We start from the raw sequence: 19,516 nt of genomic DNA on the forward strand, positions 1-19,516 counted from the left end.
CTAAACTTGTGCAAGTAGCAGCTACTGCTTTCAGACATCCTGGTAATCCAGCAGCCACTGGATCCAGGGTGGCAGAGAAATATGCCACTGGCCTTCTGTTTGTGCCATGCTCTTGTGTTAGGACTGACAACGCGCAATTATCGCGAGTGTCACAGAACAGGGCAAATTCCTTGGAATAGTCTGGCATTCCTAATGCAGGGGCTGTACACAATCTCGCAATTTTGTGAAGGCTGTTAAGCTTTCATCATCCCATTCTACAATATCCGGTGTTCCTCTCTTTGTCATTTTTATCAAAGGCCTAGCTAGGACTGCAAATCCCACAATCCATTGCCTGCAGTATCCTATCACCCCAAGGAACATTCTGATTTCTTTCTGAGTACGGGGTAACTGCATCTTTTGAATTATTCTCACTCTTTCCGACGTTACTTTCCTGATGCCTTTCTCTATCTGGTGCCCCAGATATTTTACTGATTTTGCACAGAACTGTAATTTTTCAGGGGCCACTTTATGTCCCTTCTCACTCAGGTGATTTAGTAGGGCAATGGTGTCAATCACACAATCTTTATGACTTTTGGACGCCACCAAGAGGTCGTCAATGTATTGCACCAAAACAGAATTTCCAGGTAAGACCAAAGTTTCCAAGCATTTTTTCAAGATCTGATTAAAGATAGAGGGGCTCTCTGTGTACCCCTGGGGGACCCTGTTCCAGACATACACGTGACTGTTGAAAGCAAATGAGAAAAGAAATTTGCTGTCTGGATGCAAGGGAATGGAAAAGAATGCATGACATAGGTCTATCACAGTGAACCACTCAGCATCCCAGGGAATCTGATACAGAATCACTGCTGGGTTCGGGACAATAGGACAACAAGGAACCACTATCTTGTTTACCTTTCTTAGGTTCTGAACTACTCTGTACTTGCCACTAGGCTTTTTGATGCCCATAATCGGTGAGTTGCATGGGCTACTCATTACTTCCTGTATGATGTTTCCTTCTAGCAATTTCTGTATTTCCAGGGTAACACCTGCTCTCACTTCTGCATTCATTCTGTAGGGTTTAGTATTAGGGTATACTGCATTGTCCTTTATTGCTATCTGTATGGGGTCTACGTTTTTCATTAATCCTACATCTTTTCCGGTAAAGTCCCATACCTCTGGCTTCACTGTTTCTTGGAGTTCTTTGGGCAAATCCTGTATAGTCATTCGTTTAATTTCTGAGTCAGGTCTTATTAACATTAATTTATAAATGCCATCTTCATCTGGGGTCTGAATTTCAACACCCTTTGGTGTGCAAAAGATGGTACAGTTCATTTTGCACAGCAAATCACGTTCCAGTAAGTTCACTGGACTGGTGTCACAAACGACAAATCTATGCATTTCTTTAAAGTTTCCAATTGAGATCTCCATGGGCTCGGTAACAGGAGTACTAATCAGTTGATTAGATACCCCCACTACTTGGATTGCTTCTCCCGAGAGGGGTAGGTTTGGAACGTCCACTGTTCTCACAGTAGAACGGGTAGTGCCAGTGTCCAACAGAAAAGTGACATCATTTCCGTCAACTTTTCCTTCAATGTATGGTCCTGACTGGTCTACCGGCAAGGAGGCGCCAAGTACGCACTCCTCGTCCTCCCCTCTCAGGCCCCGTCAGTACTGGTCATCACAAAGGAAGGTATCATTTAGTAAATACTGCGAAGTTGCTGCATTTCTGTTCTCATTGCTCCCCCAGATTTCTACGTCCTCACCCTGCGTCGATTTTCCCTTAAATACTTGCTTTGGTGCTCGGGGCAACTGAATCGTTTTTACCTGTTGTTGGGTCTTTCTTGGTCTTTCATTCTGCGTCTGTGGAGTTAAATCAGGTGTTTGGGAGTTATCATCCTGCAAATAGGGACACTCATCTCGCCAGTGTCCAATTTCTCCGCACTGGTGGCAGGGAAATTTCTTCTTAGCCTCCTCCCTGCTCATTTTGGGCCGGTGCTTTCCTCCTCCCCCACCCCCAGGACCTGGATTCTGAGTAGTTTTGGCCATTTTATTCAATTGTTTTTCCTGCTGTTCTGCGAGCTTCACTTGAGCCCACATAACCTTCTCCTTGAGAGCCTTTTTCTTTTCTGCCATCTCGTCCTCACAGTACTTTGCGTACCGTAGGACCTCATCCATCTTTTTTGTATGCCAACAGATTTTGTTATCTTTTATCCATTGACAAATTTCGGGTCTTAAACCATTTACAAACCTGTAAATAAAATGTGTCATATCCTTCATCTCGATGTTATCTATACCACTGTATGTTTTGAACACCTGCAACAGCCTTTCATAAAAAGAGTGCACTGTCTCGTCTCTTTCCTGCGTGGTTCTATCTATCTTGGTCCAATCAGTTTCCTTTGCTGGCACTTTTAGTTTCAGATGCTGTATTACTTGTTCATATTTTCTCATCACTTCTTTCGATGGTTCCCCTGTTTTGTCATCTCTTGGGTATTCCTCACTCGGCCAAGCTATGGCTATTTTACACTCGGTCCACAGATCTACAGGGACCACTATATCGAAAAACCCATCCAGGTCTTTCCACAGGCATTTTTGCACCTTTACAAATCTTTCCACCTGCCTATACCAATCCACGGGCTTTTCTCGTAATTTCGGGAAATCGTTAGTAAAGGACACAATATCCTGACGAGACCATGGGACGTGTACATATTTTCCCCCTGGCACTTCACGCATAGGGCATAACTGTTCTGGTTTCTCAGCTTCTCTTAGAGCGAATTCAGGAGTTACCTGCCTAGACCTGGCCTCATCTTTCTTCCTAGCCCATCTGGCTTTCCATTTTTCCACGTCTCCCCATTTCTGCAATACTGTCAATAGTTCCTTGACCTGTGCCTTTTTCCCTGAAACATTCAAGTTTTCCAAATCCTTGTCTGAGAAATCTGCCCTATATGGCTTCTGCAGTGGTTTTGATTTTGAAACATCTATTCCCATGCTAGCAGCAGTGTCTGTCAGTTTTTCATGAAGCACTCGGGTATTTCGAGTGATACTCTTGCAAATAAACAGCATTTCGTCTTCGGAGTAGGTATTTAATCTGTCTAATCCTACGTTTCCTGCCATCAATTCCTCTATTTCTATTCTCAGCTTGTAGAGATCTAAAGGTTTCGTTGGGGACGCTTGTTTTTCAAATTCTTGACTCCATCTTTCGATTTCTTCAGGAGTCACCAATGTGACACTCTTCGTACCTGAGGTCGATTCCATCTGAATTTCCCTCGCGTTAAAAGGATTATGTCTTTTCTGTATCCTTTTTCCGGCATTTCTAACGGGCAGATCTAGCAGCGAGACCTCCGACTCGCACTCACTTGTCTGGTCATCTACAATTAATGGTTCTGGTCTGGTCGGTGCAATGACAGGAGTAATTACTGGAGTTTTCGGACTTCCTTGACGGTCCCCGTACAACGGAACCACTGGTCCGATAGTTACTGGGATCGTCAAGGCTTCAGGACTTGCATTTAGCTGTGACATTTTCTGTATTATCTCAGCTCTCTGGTTTGCTAGCGCTTCCCGCTCTTTCTCTTTTAATAACCTGTCCAAGGATTTGTCATGTAACACCTGCGGGGTTAGAATGGGAGCATAACTCGGAGCAGTGGGATGTGTCTCACTTGGTCCTCCGCCATAATTAGGTTTCTGAAACAAACTTCCTGTGCCTAGAATTCTCGGATCTTCTTCATCCCGTGGCTGTAATAATGGCATTCCTGAACTTAAGGACCTCACCTCACCTCCGTAAGGGGGACGAGAGCAAAAATCTCCTTCCCGTGAATGTCCCATCTCCCCACCAATTGGTCTCCTTGAGTAAATACTTCTGGTTTCTACGGGTCCTAGATTTTCAGTATAAGGAGGAATTAGATAATCCCCTCCTACACTTGCGGACCTGACCTCTTCCCTTTGTAGGGGTCTCCGGGGAATATCTCCTGCACTCGAAGGTCGGTGTCCCTCATTATAAGGAGGCGGACTTCTCATGCATATGTCATCTAACAATTCGTCATCTGATTCTCCGAGGGGCCCCCAGTGTTTAGATTTCTCTGTCCTTTTTCCCCCCCCAGGAGGATCTTCTGCTGGCATCATGGGAAACAGTCCCTCAACAATCATGCTCTGTCTCCATTCTTTCATCTTTTTATCTCGGGTTTCTTGTTTCAGTTTTGGGTAATACTTTGTCAGCCCTTTGTCCATTCGGGGCTTTTCTCTTTGGAAAGCCTCAATCTCCCATTCCTCTAATGCCTCATACTGTGTTAGTCTCGGTCTGGGATGTAATTCATTAATTCGGGTTCTTAAATTGAATAGGATCCTACCATTAAAGGTACCTTCTAACGGAAAGGCCATTATTCCGTCATCTTGTGTGTATTTCGCCCAATTTTCTAACCACACACATGTATTGTACCCTCTGTCGAACATCATAAAAGAGGCGGGAGTATTTGGTGGTGGAATAACAATGCCCTCTCTAGTTTTGATCGGCTTGTCCTTTTTGAAGTAATTCTTTACCTTATTTACAAGGGACAATTTTCGCTTATTTCCGTACATAATGCCGTATCTATTAGCCTTCCACTGATCCCTTTCAAACCCTAGGTTTCTTGGATCGGGTCTAGTCTCTGGAGTATACGAGTGCCACATACGATTCCTACGCTTAACTTTGTTTACCAAATTACCTCCAATCAGAATGCGTCTTGTAATTCCGTGCGACCAATGAGGTGCACGAGTTCAAATAATTTTCGGCCAATGGGTGCGCGGCCTTTTCGCGAGACAGTTCTCACGCTTCGGCGCTCACCCCTCCTTCACAATTCCAGCCCCGCTACCCGCCCGCTGTTTCTACCAATCCCAGCGCGGCACGGAGTGACGTCAGAGACGCTTCGGGACTGACTCCCTCCCTTCACAAGGTAACGGAAACTTTCTTTCTTTCTAAAGTGCTTAGTACTTGGTTATTTTACGACGAATACACATTCGCCACAGTGCTCAAGTGTCTAGACAGGAAAGAGTTGTTTTGCTGCAAGTAAACTACTTCCATTTACTTTTCACACACTACGGGTAGATCTCTTCCGCCTACCCTTCACTCTAGCATCAGTGAACCTGTTACTTCCCTAGACTCATCCACTCTTTCCGGGATATATCCGAGTCTAAGGTTTCCCAGCGGACCCCTTTGCTTTCACCCAAGCTCCGATGAACCTGCTACTCTTCCGATGTGACCCTTATTAGGTTACGCCACTATGGGAATTTCGCCAATGAACCTTGTTACTAACATTTATTCACACATGTATTCAGAAAAAACCCTAGTTAGTGCTTCCGGTTCTACCTAACCTGCACCTAACCTTCCTTGAGCCTGTGACCTCGAGGCAAATGGAATCTATTCACCACTTGCCATTCAATTTCCCCGGGGATTTCCGACAACACTTAACAAACCGTTTTACATACGCATGGATTAATACATATAACAATATAAGAACAAGAATAACAATTTTCAAACAATTCATAAATTTCAAAAGCAACGCATCTCAAGAGAGTGATCAAGTCCCCGAAATGGCCGCTCTTATAGCAGCAATAATGTCAGCAGCTACCGACTTGGCTTAGCCTAACTAGTCCTACCTAACCTTTAACTATTCCCTAACCATAACTCTGCTACCAGAAAATACTGATAGAGCGCGCGGGTCACCCGACCAATAATTTCGCCACTTCCGGTCTTCGGGCCCATATATTTCAAATCACCATATACATTGATCGGATGACCTCACGGTCTACTATCAATAATTTGTGAGTTCCTTTCGTTATTCTTCAGAGTACCCGACTTACCATCCATCGACGCGGGTACCTATGACCACAATGGATCAGGGAGCTAGCTGTAAAAGTGAAAGGCAGCAAAATACAAACCCAACAAATAACATTCAATACTCTTTGTAAAATGACCACGGACAACTGGAAGGTTTAAAGTCTTTATCTAATTTAGTAAAATTCAGAGAATATCAAATTCACAGTAATTAAGCAATCAATAATCCAAATAACAGAAAGTATATAGCTAAATAGCAAATAAGTCAGTGCAACCATTTATAAACTAAGGGAACCAGGACACATTCAAAACGAAGGATCAGGAATTAGAACGTTTAAGATGAATCACTAAAGATGGGATAGGCTTTGATTAGGACTAGTATTCTAGAATTATCTCAGGGAAAAATGAGACAGGAGTTCGGGACATTTATATAACTATAGGAGAGTCTATGAAGAGAGACACGCTATGCTTTAAGGCAAAAGTTCTTTAGACAGTTTAAGTAAGGATGTTCTAGACCATATCAGGAAATGACAAACTGCAATGCAAAATATAATTTCTAACAGGTAGGGCAACATAAGAACACGTTATGAAACCAAAGCAAATGACTTTATGATTCAATGGTTGCGGAAAACATGGAAAATAAACATGTGCCAAGGTATGTCTTTATTGAAGCAAAAGACAGAAATTCAGAAAGGTGCAAGATTCAGAGTTTCAGAGTGATATTTACCTAGACTGGTGTGGAAACCAAACCCTGGCCACGGGTCAGTTAAGGACAGGAAACCCTCAAGGAAGGATACCCCTCAATGGACAGCAGGTGCAGAATGGACACCCAGGACAGGACAGGAAGACTAGATTAGGATCAGGACAGGACCCTCAGGACAGGACCCTCAGGACAGGACCGGCACCCGCAGTTCGGAAGCAACGCCTGCGCTCCACCCTCTCTGCAGCTATCGATCAAGACCCCGATTGGGTCAGCGAACTCCCAGCAAAGTGCTCCGCCAGCACTTTAAGGTTTAGTAAAACCTTAGTCTATGGTCAAATTCGGACAGAGTGCTCCGCAGCGCTCTGTATCTTCAGTCACCTATTGAATGCGTTGGGTCAGTGACAGGTCAGCTAAACCAGACAAGTCGGACAATTTCCCTAGGTGAACCCAGGGTAGATATACTGTTTTGGGACGGTGTACCACCCCCCAATGTTGCAAAGTGTCAGAATCCCTCAATTTGGATTGGTCCTAAGGTAGGATTTGGGTATCACACCAATCAGAACAGACTATTTGGAGGCCTACTTTGCATCTCTGGGTACCGCCTAGCGAGATTGGGGTTCCCACGAGAAGTCGCAGAGAATACAATGGAAAGAATACATTTCGATACAATAGAACATAATCATGATGCTTTTGCTGGGTGAAGGTGCACTTTCCCAGGGTGGCTCTGGCATCAACCTTCTTTGGCCTGAGTTCAATGTCGTGGCAGCCTCTAGTGATTCTGCGCAGAAATACCCTCCAAGATGGACTCCCCAGCCCCAGCACCCCTCCGAGTCGAGGATACATGAAAAGTAAGCGAAAACAAATTAAAACATAGAAGTGAATGCATGAAAAACACATCATGGTTTTGTACTTTAACCTTATCATTATAAAAATATACTATGCAGTTTAAATATTAGCAACATATACACGTTCACAAGAGCATCACCACGTTATTCACGAAAGCTGTGTATTACGCATGCGCACCCTTTCCCACCAAACTTATAACTACGTCAGGTCACGTGAGTGTGACTGACGCATGCGCAGAAGCAATTTTCCAAGCGGCGGCCATGTTTTAGAGACATGGATTAGTTGTATTAGAAACCACATATGCAAGCTTCATCTACTTCGTTCGAATATAAAAATAAAAGATTAGTGAGACGTACAAATGTATTAATTGATTACACAGGGGCGAGGTTCATGACTCGAGCAAGTCGCGATGCGAAGCTTGCTCTATCAGTAGTATTTTCACATATTGTGCATCCCACCGCATACTGCAGCGTATTGGGAGGAAGAAAGAGAGTGCTACATTTTTAAGTGACATATAGGACATTTGGGTAACTTGTGTATCGCGTCTTACTGTGGCGCCTTGAGACTCGAAGAGCTTGCTGCAGAAATCTGTATATCCTGGAGTACATACATTCTAACACAGGGAAAATAGCTCAGGGGGCAAATGCGCCTGCTACAAGGATCGGTGTGTAAACTGCATGTCTCTGGTTCCAGTTCAACCAGGGCTTGCTGTCGTCCTTTCAAAGAAGCAGAAAGAGAACAGTTGAAAGCCTTTCCTTTTTTTAAAGACATTTTGATTAATTTCCATTCTTCCTACCCGCCCTTCTTAAACTGAGACTCCGCTGTTGAACCCTGTAAGGAGCCTTGACACCATACATATTTATCGCTGGTGTAATTGTTAATTCTGATGCTGTGTGGTATAGTGCTTCTTCTGTCATAAAGCGCTCTAATCCCTCACGCAATGCCCACACTATACAAACCTCATGGATACAGGAATAATATAATGAATAAATGCATACATACATAACGAGTAGTAATTGCTAGTACCTGTTTCTAGACACCAAGATATTACTCAGATAGGTGTGGAAAACATGACGTGGTTATTGCTGTTCTATTCTAACCATTAGCCGTGCCAACAGAGACACTTACAGAGATCTTCTAAGCAACCCCCCAGGCTCCAACGCTGCAAAACATATGGAGGAGGCACCCCAGCAACACCCCCCCTTGCCTCCTGTAATGGAATTTAATACACAGGACTTCCTGGTTCTACCCCACTGGCTTCATTTTGATCTTAGAACATTTGTTGTGAGGACAGCAAGAGTGGGCCCTCCCAGAAAACCCCTGTGGCCTGTTAGATTAATGCGAGTTTTGACAGTGGAGATTACCCTAATCACTTCCTGTGCAGCTGGGACAGCCTGTGTGACTTCCAAACAGAGGACAGGGTGGGTACACACCTACTGCCCCTCTCAGGCCCACCTCCCCCCCCCCATGGGGATACAAGAGGGTCATCCTAAAAAAAGCATTAGCGGGGCAGCTAGCAGCAACCCCCATCCACCGGACCCCACCTGACTGGAATTGGTGGTCTGGCTGCATGAAATATTCTCTGTCTCTCTCGTGTCAAATCAACAGTTGGCTTGCAGGAGCGGGACGGCGAAGACCCATAGATAGGAGCAGCCCCAGAGAAAATAAGCATTTGCAATATAATAGGTCTGGCATTTACGCAAGTTTAAGCTATTGCCATTGTAAATAACAATGCCTTCTATTTATGTTTTAAAAACCAAAATACAAATAAAAGGCATTGTCATTTACGATGCCAATAGCTCAAACTCACATAAATGCGAGACCTATTGCATTGCAAATGCTTGTTCTTTTGTAAAGAGAGCACACACTGAAAAAACTCTCCCTCCAAGATTCAGCCAGTGACCTCTAACCATCGAAAACGAGTATTAGGAAAGCCAATAGGTTTGGCCTAGGCAAGCTGGGACTGATGGTTATTACGTTTTTTGTTGGAGGGATATGCCACAAAAATAAAAAGGAAAAAGAAAATATGCCTTCACCTAAACTTGGCTGCCTTATGCTTCCAATAAATATTTTACATTTAAAAAGCATTGAGTTGTGCACTGTTTTACTAGAAATGTATTTAAACAACAACCCTTTTAGTTATGCCGTGCATTTATTGTTATCTCTTTTATTTGTGAAGGAGACCTGAATAAATCCCCACCTATTCAAGAACTCAAACTACATCCACCTTATTTGTTAAAACTTTTAAAAGTAGTATGGGTAAAATAACCAGCCAGTATTTAAAATTAATATAAAAAAATCCAATTAAAAACCACTCTCTGAGCTACAATGCGAGTGAAGACAAAATAATTATTTTTTCGCGGATTTGAACTATGTGCATCGGCCTTGTGCAATCACTCAAGGTGAACACTGTCTGAGCGTGTAATAGGCTGAGCCATTGCCCGTGTTGTATGCTGTGAGGTCCGAGGCAAAATGCAAGTGACAATTTAACATATCGATAAAGACAGTTGATCAAAAGCCCCTCGATGTATGTATGGTGGGTATGATTTGTTTAGAGGTAAAAACAGTAGTCTGTCAAGACAGCTAAAGTTGTCTCAAAAGCCAGCCCTAAGAGTGTGCATTAGTGGAATACAAGGGGCAGACTGGAGAATAACTCCGAAGGTTGTCCAGAGTGTACCGAAAAATAGGTGCTGTACACCGCTCCATCTTTGATACAAGAGGACATAAACTTGATACAAGCTTGAATTACGTGTAGAAGTGTATTAGCACTGGATATATGGTACTTTCAGTACACTGAAGTGTATTCGTTGTGTATGTGGGAGCCAGTGAAGTTTGTCACAGCCTGCCTTCACAAATAAATGTTGGAAAGATCTTGCATACAACTTAAAGATGGTAAACAGGAAAATGTTCCTTCATTCGCATGATGTCGAAAAGAAGGGGCAGAATCAGAAAAAATCATATAATATAACAAGATTCCACTAGCAAGAACATTCAAAACGTGTACCGGCAAAAAACGCCGAAGACCAGCGGACTTTGTCTAACAAATGAATCTCTGTTTTGCAGTTCAGTGGCATTACTTTCTATCCTGTGCTTTACCTTGAGCAGGCAGTTTTGAGGTGCTGTTCTACCCATAGGATCATCCAGTTTCAGACTAATCTGGGTACCAAGACAATATATACAGAACGTAAAGTCTTGCGTTAGCATGAGATTGTCCAAATGATTGGTGAGTAAAAGGATCTCTGCAAACCTATCTGATGATGGATAGTTGTTTTAATGAAAACCAACGGATGGTAATCATATGGGGGCAGACACTCGGGTAGGATGTAATCCTCCAAAGGGCCTCTCCCATAAGATCTGAATCCTGCAGCCATTGGAAAATATCCGGTGTAGGCGAAAATGAGCCAAGATCGAAGCACAGCCACGACTGCCATCATCCATCGCTGACAGTAGGCACTTCTGCTCCTCGCCTACATCGACTGCCTGCCTGTTAGAAGTTGAAGACTTTCCTGCTGCTCCGCTGCTTTTGGCTAGATTTGTGCTATAGAAATATCATATACCTACATGCATACATACATATTTTCCTGTAATTGAATATTAACTCTTCCAAAATCCCAAATGGCGTAGTTGAGGCCACTCCGAACTACATGGAAGTATAAATATGTCACATTTATAAAATGCCATTAGCCTGTATACAATGGAAATAATGCGATAAATGCAAATGATATGTATGTGGTGTTTTGGAAGGCTGCAAGAGAGAGGATAGTATTACAAATCAAAATCATATTGACATTTCATACTTACCCACAGAAATATCTTTGCCCCATGTCCCAAAGTCTGCCCCCCACCTTAGACGAGGGCTGATGGAGTTAGCCACATGTACTTTCTTGACCTGAAGTCGATTCCAGAATGGAGTTATTTTTATAGACCATTCGGCCCGCGGGTCTTAAGTTCAATGCAGTTTAACTGTGCCTTTTCACTATGTTTTACTCCCTTGTCCTTAAGCAGGACTTCCGAAAAATGTCAGTACAGACGTCTAAGGACCCTCAGGAGGACATAAGAGGGGGTGTCTTAAAATAATTGTAGGATGTTTCATCCGGTAGCATGTTTTCAGCAAACAGTGGCACTGGAAATGTTACCTGCAGGAACTATCTTAAGTGAGTAGGTCTATGTGGTTCACATAGAAAATTAAATCCCCTTTTGATCCTTCAGTCAGTGCACAATTCGGCTGCGGTAGCTGTTTGGATCAGCATAGGTGCTGGATCTATTTGGATTACATGAGGTAGTGAATCAAAATACATCTTTTAGAGCTGTCAAAACCTGTGGCGACATCAGGGAAATCAGAAATAACAGTAGTGTTTTCTGTCCTTAGTCAAACCTAGCACGTGTTGCAATTAATTGTACCATACACATCGTATTTCACTCTAGTTCTCTGTTCCTCGTAATTTACTTGGGCATATTATTATTTGTTGCCATCATTTCCTGATTTCCATCTGCAATTCTTAACTGAGGACATCAGAGCTGAAGGTACCTTTGCTTTATGAGGGTCTTATCCCTTTTTTTGCCTGGTATGTTCTTGTCCATTAGTCTCCATATTTAGGAAACTGATCCATAGTGATCCCATGTAGCCTTCTTGTGTTATGCATCACCATACTGACCTGCTTTTGTCTCTTTTACAATAGCCTATGCCAGAGGAGTTCATACTAAACTAAGTGACTCTTATTGCAGGATGCACAAACCTATGCGGAAGACACTGGACTCCTCTTTATGGAGACTTCAGCCAAGACGGCCATGAATGTGAATGAGTTATTTTTAGCCATAGGTAAGTCACTGTTTTATTTGTCAGAAGGAACTGTTTTCCATTATTGGTTCAGCAATTGAAGAGCCAGCGGGGGTAATGTATGTGAGGCAATGAAGAAGGAGGGCTTTAAAGTGTGAGGAGAAAGTTACACTTGAGAAGAACTTGGTCAGTAGTTTTATTGCAGCTAAAACTATGGGTATAAATTATTGTGCATTCTCTGTATGTTTAAAACAATATTGTCTCATGTTATGTTAAGGGGTTCTTGTATTGTGCCAATGTCACTCCCAAAGGAGTATCTCAGCGCTGGAGCACCTCAACAAATTTCCCATACCGTATAATATAACTCATCAAAAGCCACTGCTGAAAGAGCCATGTTTAAAAAAGTTTTTTTTTACATTTCTGGCAGGAACATATGGCCAGCAGTAGTTTGTTCGAATGCTAGGAAGCCAAGTAGGAGAAGGAGCGTCCTCCACTCCTAACAGTGCGAGGAGTTGCCAGGCCCAGGTCTGAGGATCTAAGCATCCTGCTAGAATGATAAAACTAACTCCACTGGGAGGATGGTGAGGGCCACCGACGTATAGTGCTCTGTAAACATGACCAAGTAACTTGAAGACAGTCCCCTTTCGGATAGGCAGCCAGTGAAGAGAGCTTAACAGAGGCCCAGAAGCCATTCTCAGAGAACAACAACAGACCAATCTAGTTGCCACGTTCTAACTGATTTGTAAATGAGACAGCAGTCAGTCATGAATGCCTATGTACAGGGCATTATCGTAATCTAAGCAGCTAGTTATCAGGACCTGCGAAATGATCTTCCTACACTGAAGATGTATCCACCTAAATATCTTCACGAGCATGCGTAGGATCCCTTAGCAGGACCCATAAACTGCTGAAATCTGAAATTTCACACTGAGCATATTATCTATGAGGATGCACAGATTTCTTGCCACTTTTTTTGGAAGTAGAATCAACTCCCATGTTTCTGCAGCCACCAGTCATCCAACCAAATCTGATTTACCGCACCAAACAGAACAATCTCAGTTTTATCCCTGTTAAGTTTTAGACAATTCTTTTTCATCCAAAGTGTCACAGATTTTGTACATTCACAGAATCTTATTCTAGTAGAGTCTCGATTTTCAGTGATGGATACTGCCAGGTGATTATCGATAGCATAGGATAGTTTCTCAAAGCTGTAGTCAGCAATAACTTTTGTGAAAGGGCCATATAATTATTCAAGAGTGCGAGCTGAGGGAAGATCCTTTCAACACCCCACACATGTAGTACCAATAGTCTGTTGGGTGGCTAATAGACAAAAAAAATCAGTAAACCCATCTAGTGCCCTGGAAAGTAACCCAGTTCTGTTTCAGAATGGCATGACAGACCGTATCAAAAGCCAGTGAGAGGTCTAATAGGATGAGTGCCGCAGGTCTGCCCTCATCTAAGCTGGCCCTGATTGTATCAGTAATTGCTAGAATTGTAGTCTCCGTACTATGCTGATCCCAAAAACGAGACTGAAACGGATCCAGTGTGTTATTGCCTCCCAAATAAGGGGATAATTGTTTATTTATTATTTTTTACAATAACTTGGCTGGAAAAGGCAAGAGCAAGGTAGAACGACAGTTCCAAAGGGTTGTACCATCAGCCGATGGCTTTTTGAGTAGTGGAAGCTGTTATCTAAGGTGATAATGCTGACATGCCGCGACATTTAGTGTTTGTGCCATTTTTAGCAAAGATTGAGATCTCTTTCAAGCTTTTATGAGCCAGAGTACATCCTCTTTCGGGAACATGACACTTAACTGGAATTTATTAAGAGTATGGATTACGTGTCCTGATTAATGCAGTGTATGAAAGTTTTGGACCCATGTGTGGGGACAGTGGACATTCTCTTTGCTAAACGTGGTACCAGAATAATTCTTTTGGTATCTGCCATGTCTTGAATTGCACTTGTTTTACCTCAACATGGACCCTTCATACGCATGTCTATTGATAATTTGTGTGTTCTTAAATGGTTAAGTTAGTGCCCTAAACTAAAACTCTGCATCTAGAGCATTACTTATAAGACATTGTCCCTATCAGGTAGGTTTATATTGTGCCAATATGTTAATTTAAATATATACCATGGATATCAACTTTTAATAATCTACCTTAGTGGGGAATGGGTTAGCATACCTATAACAATGCAATGTTCTTAAGGTACATCGAATCCAGTCAGTCTTCGCATGCCAGAGAATCGGCTTCACTTTAGCTCTCTGTACACATTTGTAACCAATCTTTTGTGACTTAATAAAGATGCAAGATTTGGTAAGATCAGCAAAAGCTTTTAGAGCGAGAGAATGGCAACAAAAGGAATAACATTCAAAATATATATTGCACTGTTCCTGAATAGTGATACTATAAACAATGAGTCTGCCTCCTCGATGTTTCAACATTGCATGAATTGATTTGTCCAGTGGTTTAAGTGCATCAGTCGTGGGATCTAATTTATTTATTTGCAGAGAGGGAACTCCTTCGCAATAGCAGCAATGGTTGACCCGCCCAATTTAAATGTGGCTGGACCACAGATTTAATCACGACGGAGACTTATCCATCTCTGCCATGATTAAACCACTCAGACTACCCTGAAGAGTAAAAGCGATCAGAGGCAGACCTTAAATTCTGCCCACCTGATTTAGATAGGCAAAACTAAAGTTAAGTTTTCACTACTAGTCACTGCCAGGAAAACCCTGGTAGGAAGGGGCAGTGAAATCTGCTAAATTCTTCACTCGCTTTGGGAGAGCATTACCAGGACGAGGTAAGCATTTCATTTTTTATTTTCAAAATGAAAATCTTGCCTCAGGATCTTCTTTTTGAAAACCCAGCTTGGTGGTCATTTCTTAATTTGGTGGGCGGCATTTTCGTCAGGGCCACCGTGTAATTTATTCCATTGCCTTGGCAGAGAAATAGGCCACCCTCCTAATATAAATGGTGTCCTTACTCCCTTAAAATTAACTATTTTACTTAAAGTGAGGGCGGCTTAACCAGATTATAGTAGTAAAACCCCTCCAATCTTGGATACAACTTGCACTCATTTCTAGATCAAATTTGGGCATAGTGCTGGATTGTAGTAACATATCCATCATTGCTATGCTATTATCCTCTGATTTCCCCGTGGTTGTTTCTGGTTACATAATGTCATTCTATGTGTCGATGATATACCTTGCTTGGTGCTATTAGACAATTGCCTAATTCTATAAAGGATCAGATTTGCGAATCAAAATACAAAGTCCTTTAGAAGCCATATTGTGACTCCTGAAATGACAGCAACCATTGGGACATTGATGACATATGTATATTAACACAAACTGATATCTATTCAGGTGTACACTGAACAGTTTTGACATACTGATTACAATTCCTGCACTGCAGTGCTCGTTTTTCACCTTACATTGTTGGTGTTGATATAACAGTTGCACTCTGTGTACTGAAACATAACCTGAGATAATTCTTTAAAGAGTTACCCAAGATCGGGCCAAAACCCTGATTAGTCTAACCTACACGGTAGCTCTGCTGTAAAAAAAAACTCACTTTAAACATTCCGGTCCCTCAGTACCTCAAATTGTGCCTTTCTTTCTATGTGCATTAATTGTCATGTATCCATTTGTGTCAGGGCACCCCCACTCTGGATGCCTCCCTTGAGTATGAGAAGGCGATATTATTTATTTATTTATTTATTTATTTATTTATTTATTAATACAATTTGTAAAGCGCATACGTTTGCCCGTGGGCGTCGTGGCGCGATAGGTATTTGCACATTTACACCTCTGAATGTATACTCTTAAATTTGTGGGACTTTCCCATGCAATTGAGGTCTTTGTCGTCGTAGACACTTGACATATGCCCAGAACGAATGGATTTCTGCCCAGCAGTGCTAAAGTCTGTGCAAAGGGCTATCCTGACCTTTCCATTAACCCTTCCCTTCCGTTGTAGCTTTCTTCAACATTGTATCACAATCCCTGTAGAGGATGTGCTGTGATTGGCCTGGTAAGTTGCCCCAGATCTGGTTTTTTATCCAGGGAATAGTGCCCCTTTCTACTACATACTTGGAACAATACTGCATCATCCAAAATATATGTATATTTAAATATTTGTATTCAGTATTCCCAGCATTATAGCAACCAACGATACAAGACCTCAGTGTTTCACACTGAGCTTTTTGTCTACATAGTAGAGATTTCTCATGTTAAACTCTGCTCCTGTTCCTTCTCTTTCGTCCCTGACCCAGAGGCCTAATCTCCCTTACTGACATTCTGCCTCAAACTAATATATGGCTCAAATTTTACATCATTCCTTGTCAGGCTTGTCATTAGGTTCACACCCGCATTACCGTCTACCAGCGGTTGAGGGGGTATGCTAGATTATATCCATTTCTTAAGTCATTCAATTTGTTGTGCTCAATTAACCCATTCTTCTCATGTTTACCAGGGCAATCTCTACCCTCATATGCAACCTTTTCTGACGCCATATATCAGTGAATATGTTGTTCCCATTACGCACTGTTTGGTGGTTTGCTGCTTCTCCATTTCCTTCATTCAGCATTACCGGGGTCAGTTTCTCACGTATTTAATATTGACCTCCCTTCTAGATCTTTATTTTTTGCTTCAATAAGTTTACTGTTCCATCGCTGTTTTGATCCTGACTCCGCTTATGCAGATGACTGAAGCGCTATTGTCCTCCATTACAAACAACAGCTGTTGTGGTGATATTTATAATTTGGAGAACCAATCCTCCTCTCTCCTCTTTCGTCTAACAAGCCAAGACTGCTTATTCATAAGATGACTGTCACACCTTGCTGGTATTAGCTCTGTAGCAAAACAAACAATGGTCTCTAGTAAAAATTCTTTGTAATACGAAAAACCAAATGGCAAAAATGACACTTTATTACATCACAAAATAAATGGAAGATCAATGTGGTATTGCATAGTATAGGTGTGCGAAAACGTGCTCTGTGCTCTCTTTTTGAAGTGATACACTAAATGATAAAGCGTGATCAACACATGTATAAGAAAAGCAAGAACAGCCTGTCAAACCCATTCCATATACACAATCAAAGTAGGGTCCGTGTATTTTGAGGTCGATGGTGTTTCGGTCCCATTATGGATATTGGGATCCTCATAAGGACTCCGAGGATAACAAGCCTGAGACAGAAGTGCTAGACCAATCAGAAAATAATAACAAAAACCCAAAGCAGTCCAAGGCATGTATCACAAGTGAGTGAATTCAAGAAACACAATCACATACTTACAAAACCAAGAAGAGTGTGGATGCACTGTAAGAAATTAAAAAAGTAGTAAGTAGTTAGCAAGAGCATGCTGTGATGAAAGATGCAGGAGAAAGGGAAAATCCAGAAAGCAACCCCTGCCTAATAGGGGCACAGAAGTGCTCATAAAACTGAGCATCATCCTTGGGACATGGGGAGGGAGCCGTCATGTGCCTCAGTCAAACAATATATAAGGATGACAGGTCAGTAGTTTGTTTTGAAGGATCAATCCAATGCAGGAATAAACAATATCAGCAAATCTAGCCTGAGGTGGAATGCAATATGTCAGGTGAAAAGGCGCGCTGCTCTCTTACCAAGCTGATTGATGATACTCATGGAGCAAGTAGCTGAGAATTGCCTATTGTGGTTGAAGATAAGCATGGGCTACAGTCAGCCAGGAGAGTGTGGAACTTACCACGGAACTGAAATCCATCCTCATTGTGGGGTGAAAACATCTGTTGGATACAGTCAGGATCGGCGATCTGTGGGTGGCTGCATGAATTTGCTGCAAGATGTGGTAATAGAGAAAGGACTCAAATATATCTGCAGGAGTCAACAATAAGGAAGGACCTAAATTCTCTAGAGAGAACTGAGCAAGAAAAAGGTACTGTGCCTGAGTAGAGCAGGAGGGAAAAACATTAAAGAGATAAAGAAAGAGCCAATGAGAGACAATGGGTATAGAGAGAGTGTAGGAAAGTAGGATCTGCTTCTAGGCTTACCCCTACTTTTTGGTTGATGTAATACTGTTACTGACTAGTCTGACTGTGATCCTGCTAATCAGGACCCCAGTCTCTTTGCTTTCTTCCCTAAGTAGTTATGATACGTACCTAGGTACACCCCAGATTGAATACTGGGGAACCATTGTAAGTCCCTAGAATTTGGTACTAAGGTACCCAGGGTATAAGTACCCCAGAGGTCCCCCTTAGGCTGAAGCATGTATTATGCCACCTATGGAAGACCATTCAAACTATCATTACAAGCCTGCCATTGCAGCCTGTGTAAGCTGGTGATAGCACCACTTACGAAAGATAAAGGTTTCCCTATATCTAGGGTCACTGCACTTAAAACCTATAAGTCACCCCTACGGCAACCCTTTTCAATCCTGAAGACAAGGTGCTCGGTTCTAAGTGTGATTGTGCCTCTGCATGAGCAGGACACCCCTACAGCCTTCGGAGTACATTCTCCCGGGTTGTAAATGAGACAGCCATATAACATATAGAGAGGTACCGCGTCATTATGCAATGATCATCTTGAAACTGGCTGTAATGAACCCTGTCATGTTTGGTATCAGATATGTTGGAATCATACCCCCCACACTGTAAACGGTGTGGGAGGTATGATTTCAAGCACTGTAAAGGCCCTCTGTTAGGCCCTGGTACCGGTCTTCTAGACCCAGACAGCACAAAATGGCTGCTGCCGACTAGAGACACGATTCTGCCCTCCTGCTACTGAGCCCAGCTCGAGCAAGGGAATGGACTACAATATGCAGCCTGTCACAGTGAGGTGTCACCACCGCGTAGACAGGGTTTAGTGTATTGGGCAGGGTGGGAGCGCTTGCCAGTGCCAAATAGTCTGCGTGCAGGCACATTTGGTGCCCTCCATGCCTAGTCCAGTTCAAACCAGTTCAGGGAGCAGTTGGCCCCCGCTCTGGCATGAAACTGGACAAAGGACAGGGCAATATCCTCACCGTTGTCCAGCCCCTCATTAGAGAGGGACCCCTGAATCATCCCAACCCTTTCCTTAGGGTACCTAAGGAATTACCTGATGATGGGTCCCTAGATTTGTCGAAGGACACAATTCAATTCAGACACTACTTCAACTTCGACCATCTGGGCACTCTGGACTTTGCTGGCCTTCACTCTAGGCATCAAGGCTGCAACCGGGAAGACTCCTGCTGCTCCTGATCTCTTCGCCCTGCTCGTCTGCTGCAACGTCCATGCCTGTGCTCTATACAGGAAACCTTCCAAGGCCTGTGGGCATCCAAGACACCTGAAGGAATCTCCCTTGACATGAAGGAGTCACTTCCCTGCATCTGCAGGCACCGCAACTAAGCTGACCAGTCTGACGATCCTGGGCTCCCACGGACTCTGAAAG

General features: G+C 42.8%; 1 protein-coding gene across 3 annotated transcripts in view; it reads left to right on the top strand.

The window, feature by feature from the left end:
• The window catches only part of LOC144822711 (ras-related protein Rab-5B-like), a 306,529-nt gene that overhangs the window by 236,717 nt on the left and 50,296 nt on the right, over positions 1-19,516 (top strand). For all 3 annotated transcript variants that reach the window (XM_078680519.1, XM_078680518.1, XM_078680520.1), the window contains one exon: positions 12,057-12,150. In XM_078680519.1, the coding sequence (XP_078536645.1) occupies positions 12,057-12,150 (94 nt within the window). The remainder of the gene's footprint in view (positions 1-12,056; positions 12,151-19,516) is intronic.

This window comes from Lissotriton helveticus, chromosome 3_1 (assembly GCF_964261635.1).
Source record: "Lissotriton helveticus chromosome 3_1, aLisHel1.1, whole genome shotgun sequence".
Taxonomy (NCBI): domain Eukaryota; kingdom Metazoa; phylum Chordata; class Amphibia; order Caudata; family Salamandridae; genus Lissotriton; species Lissotriton helveticus.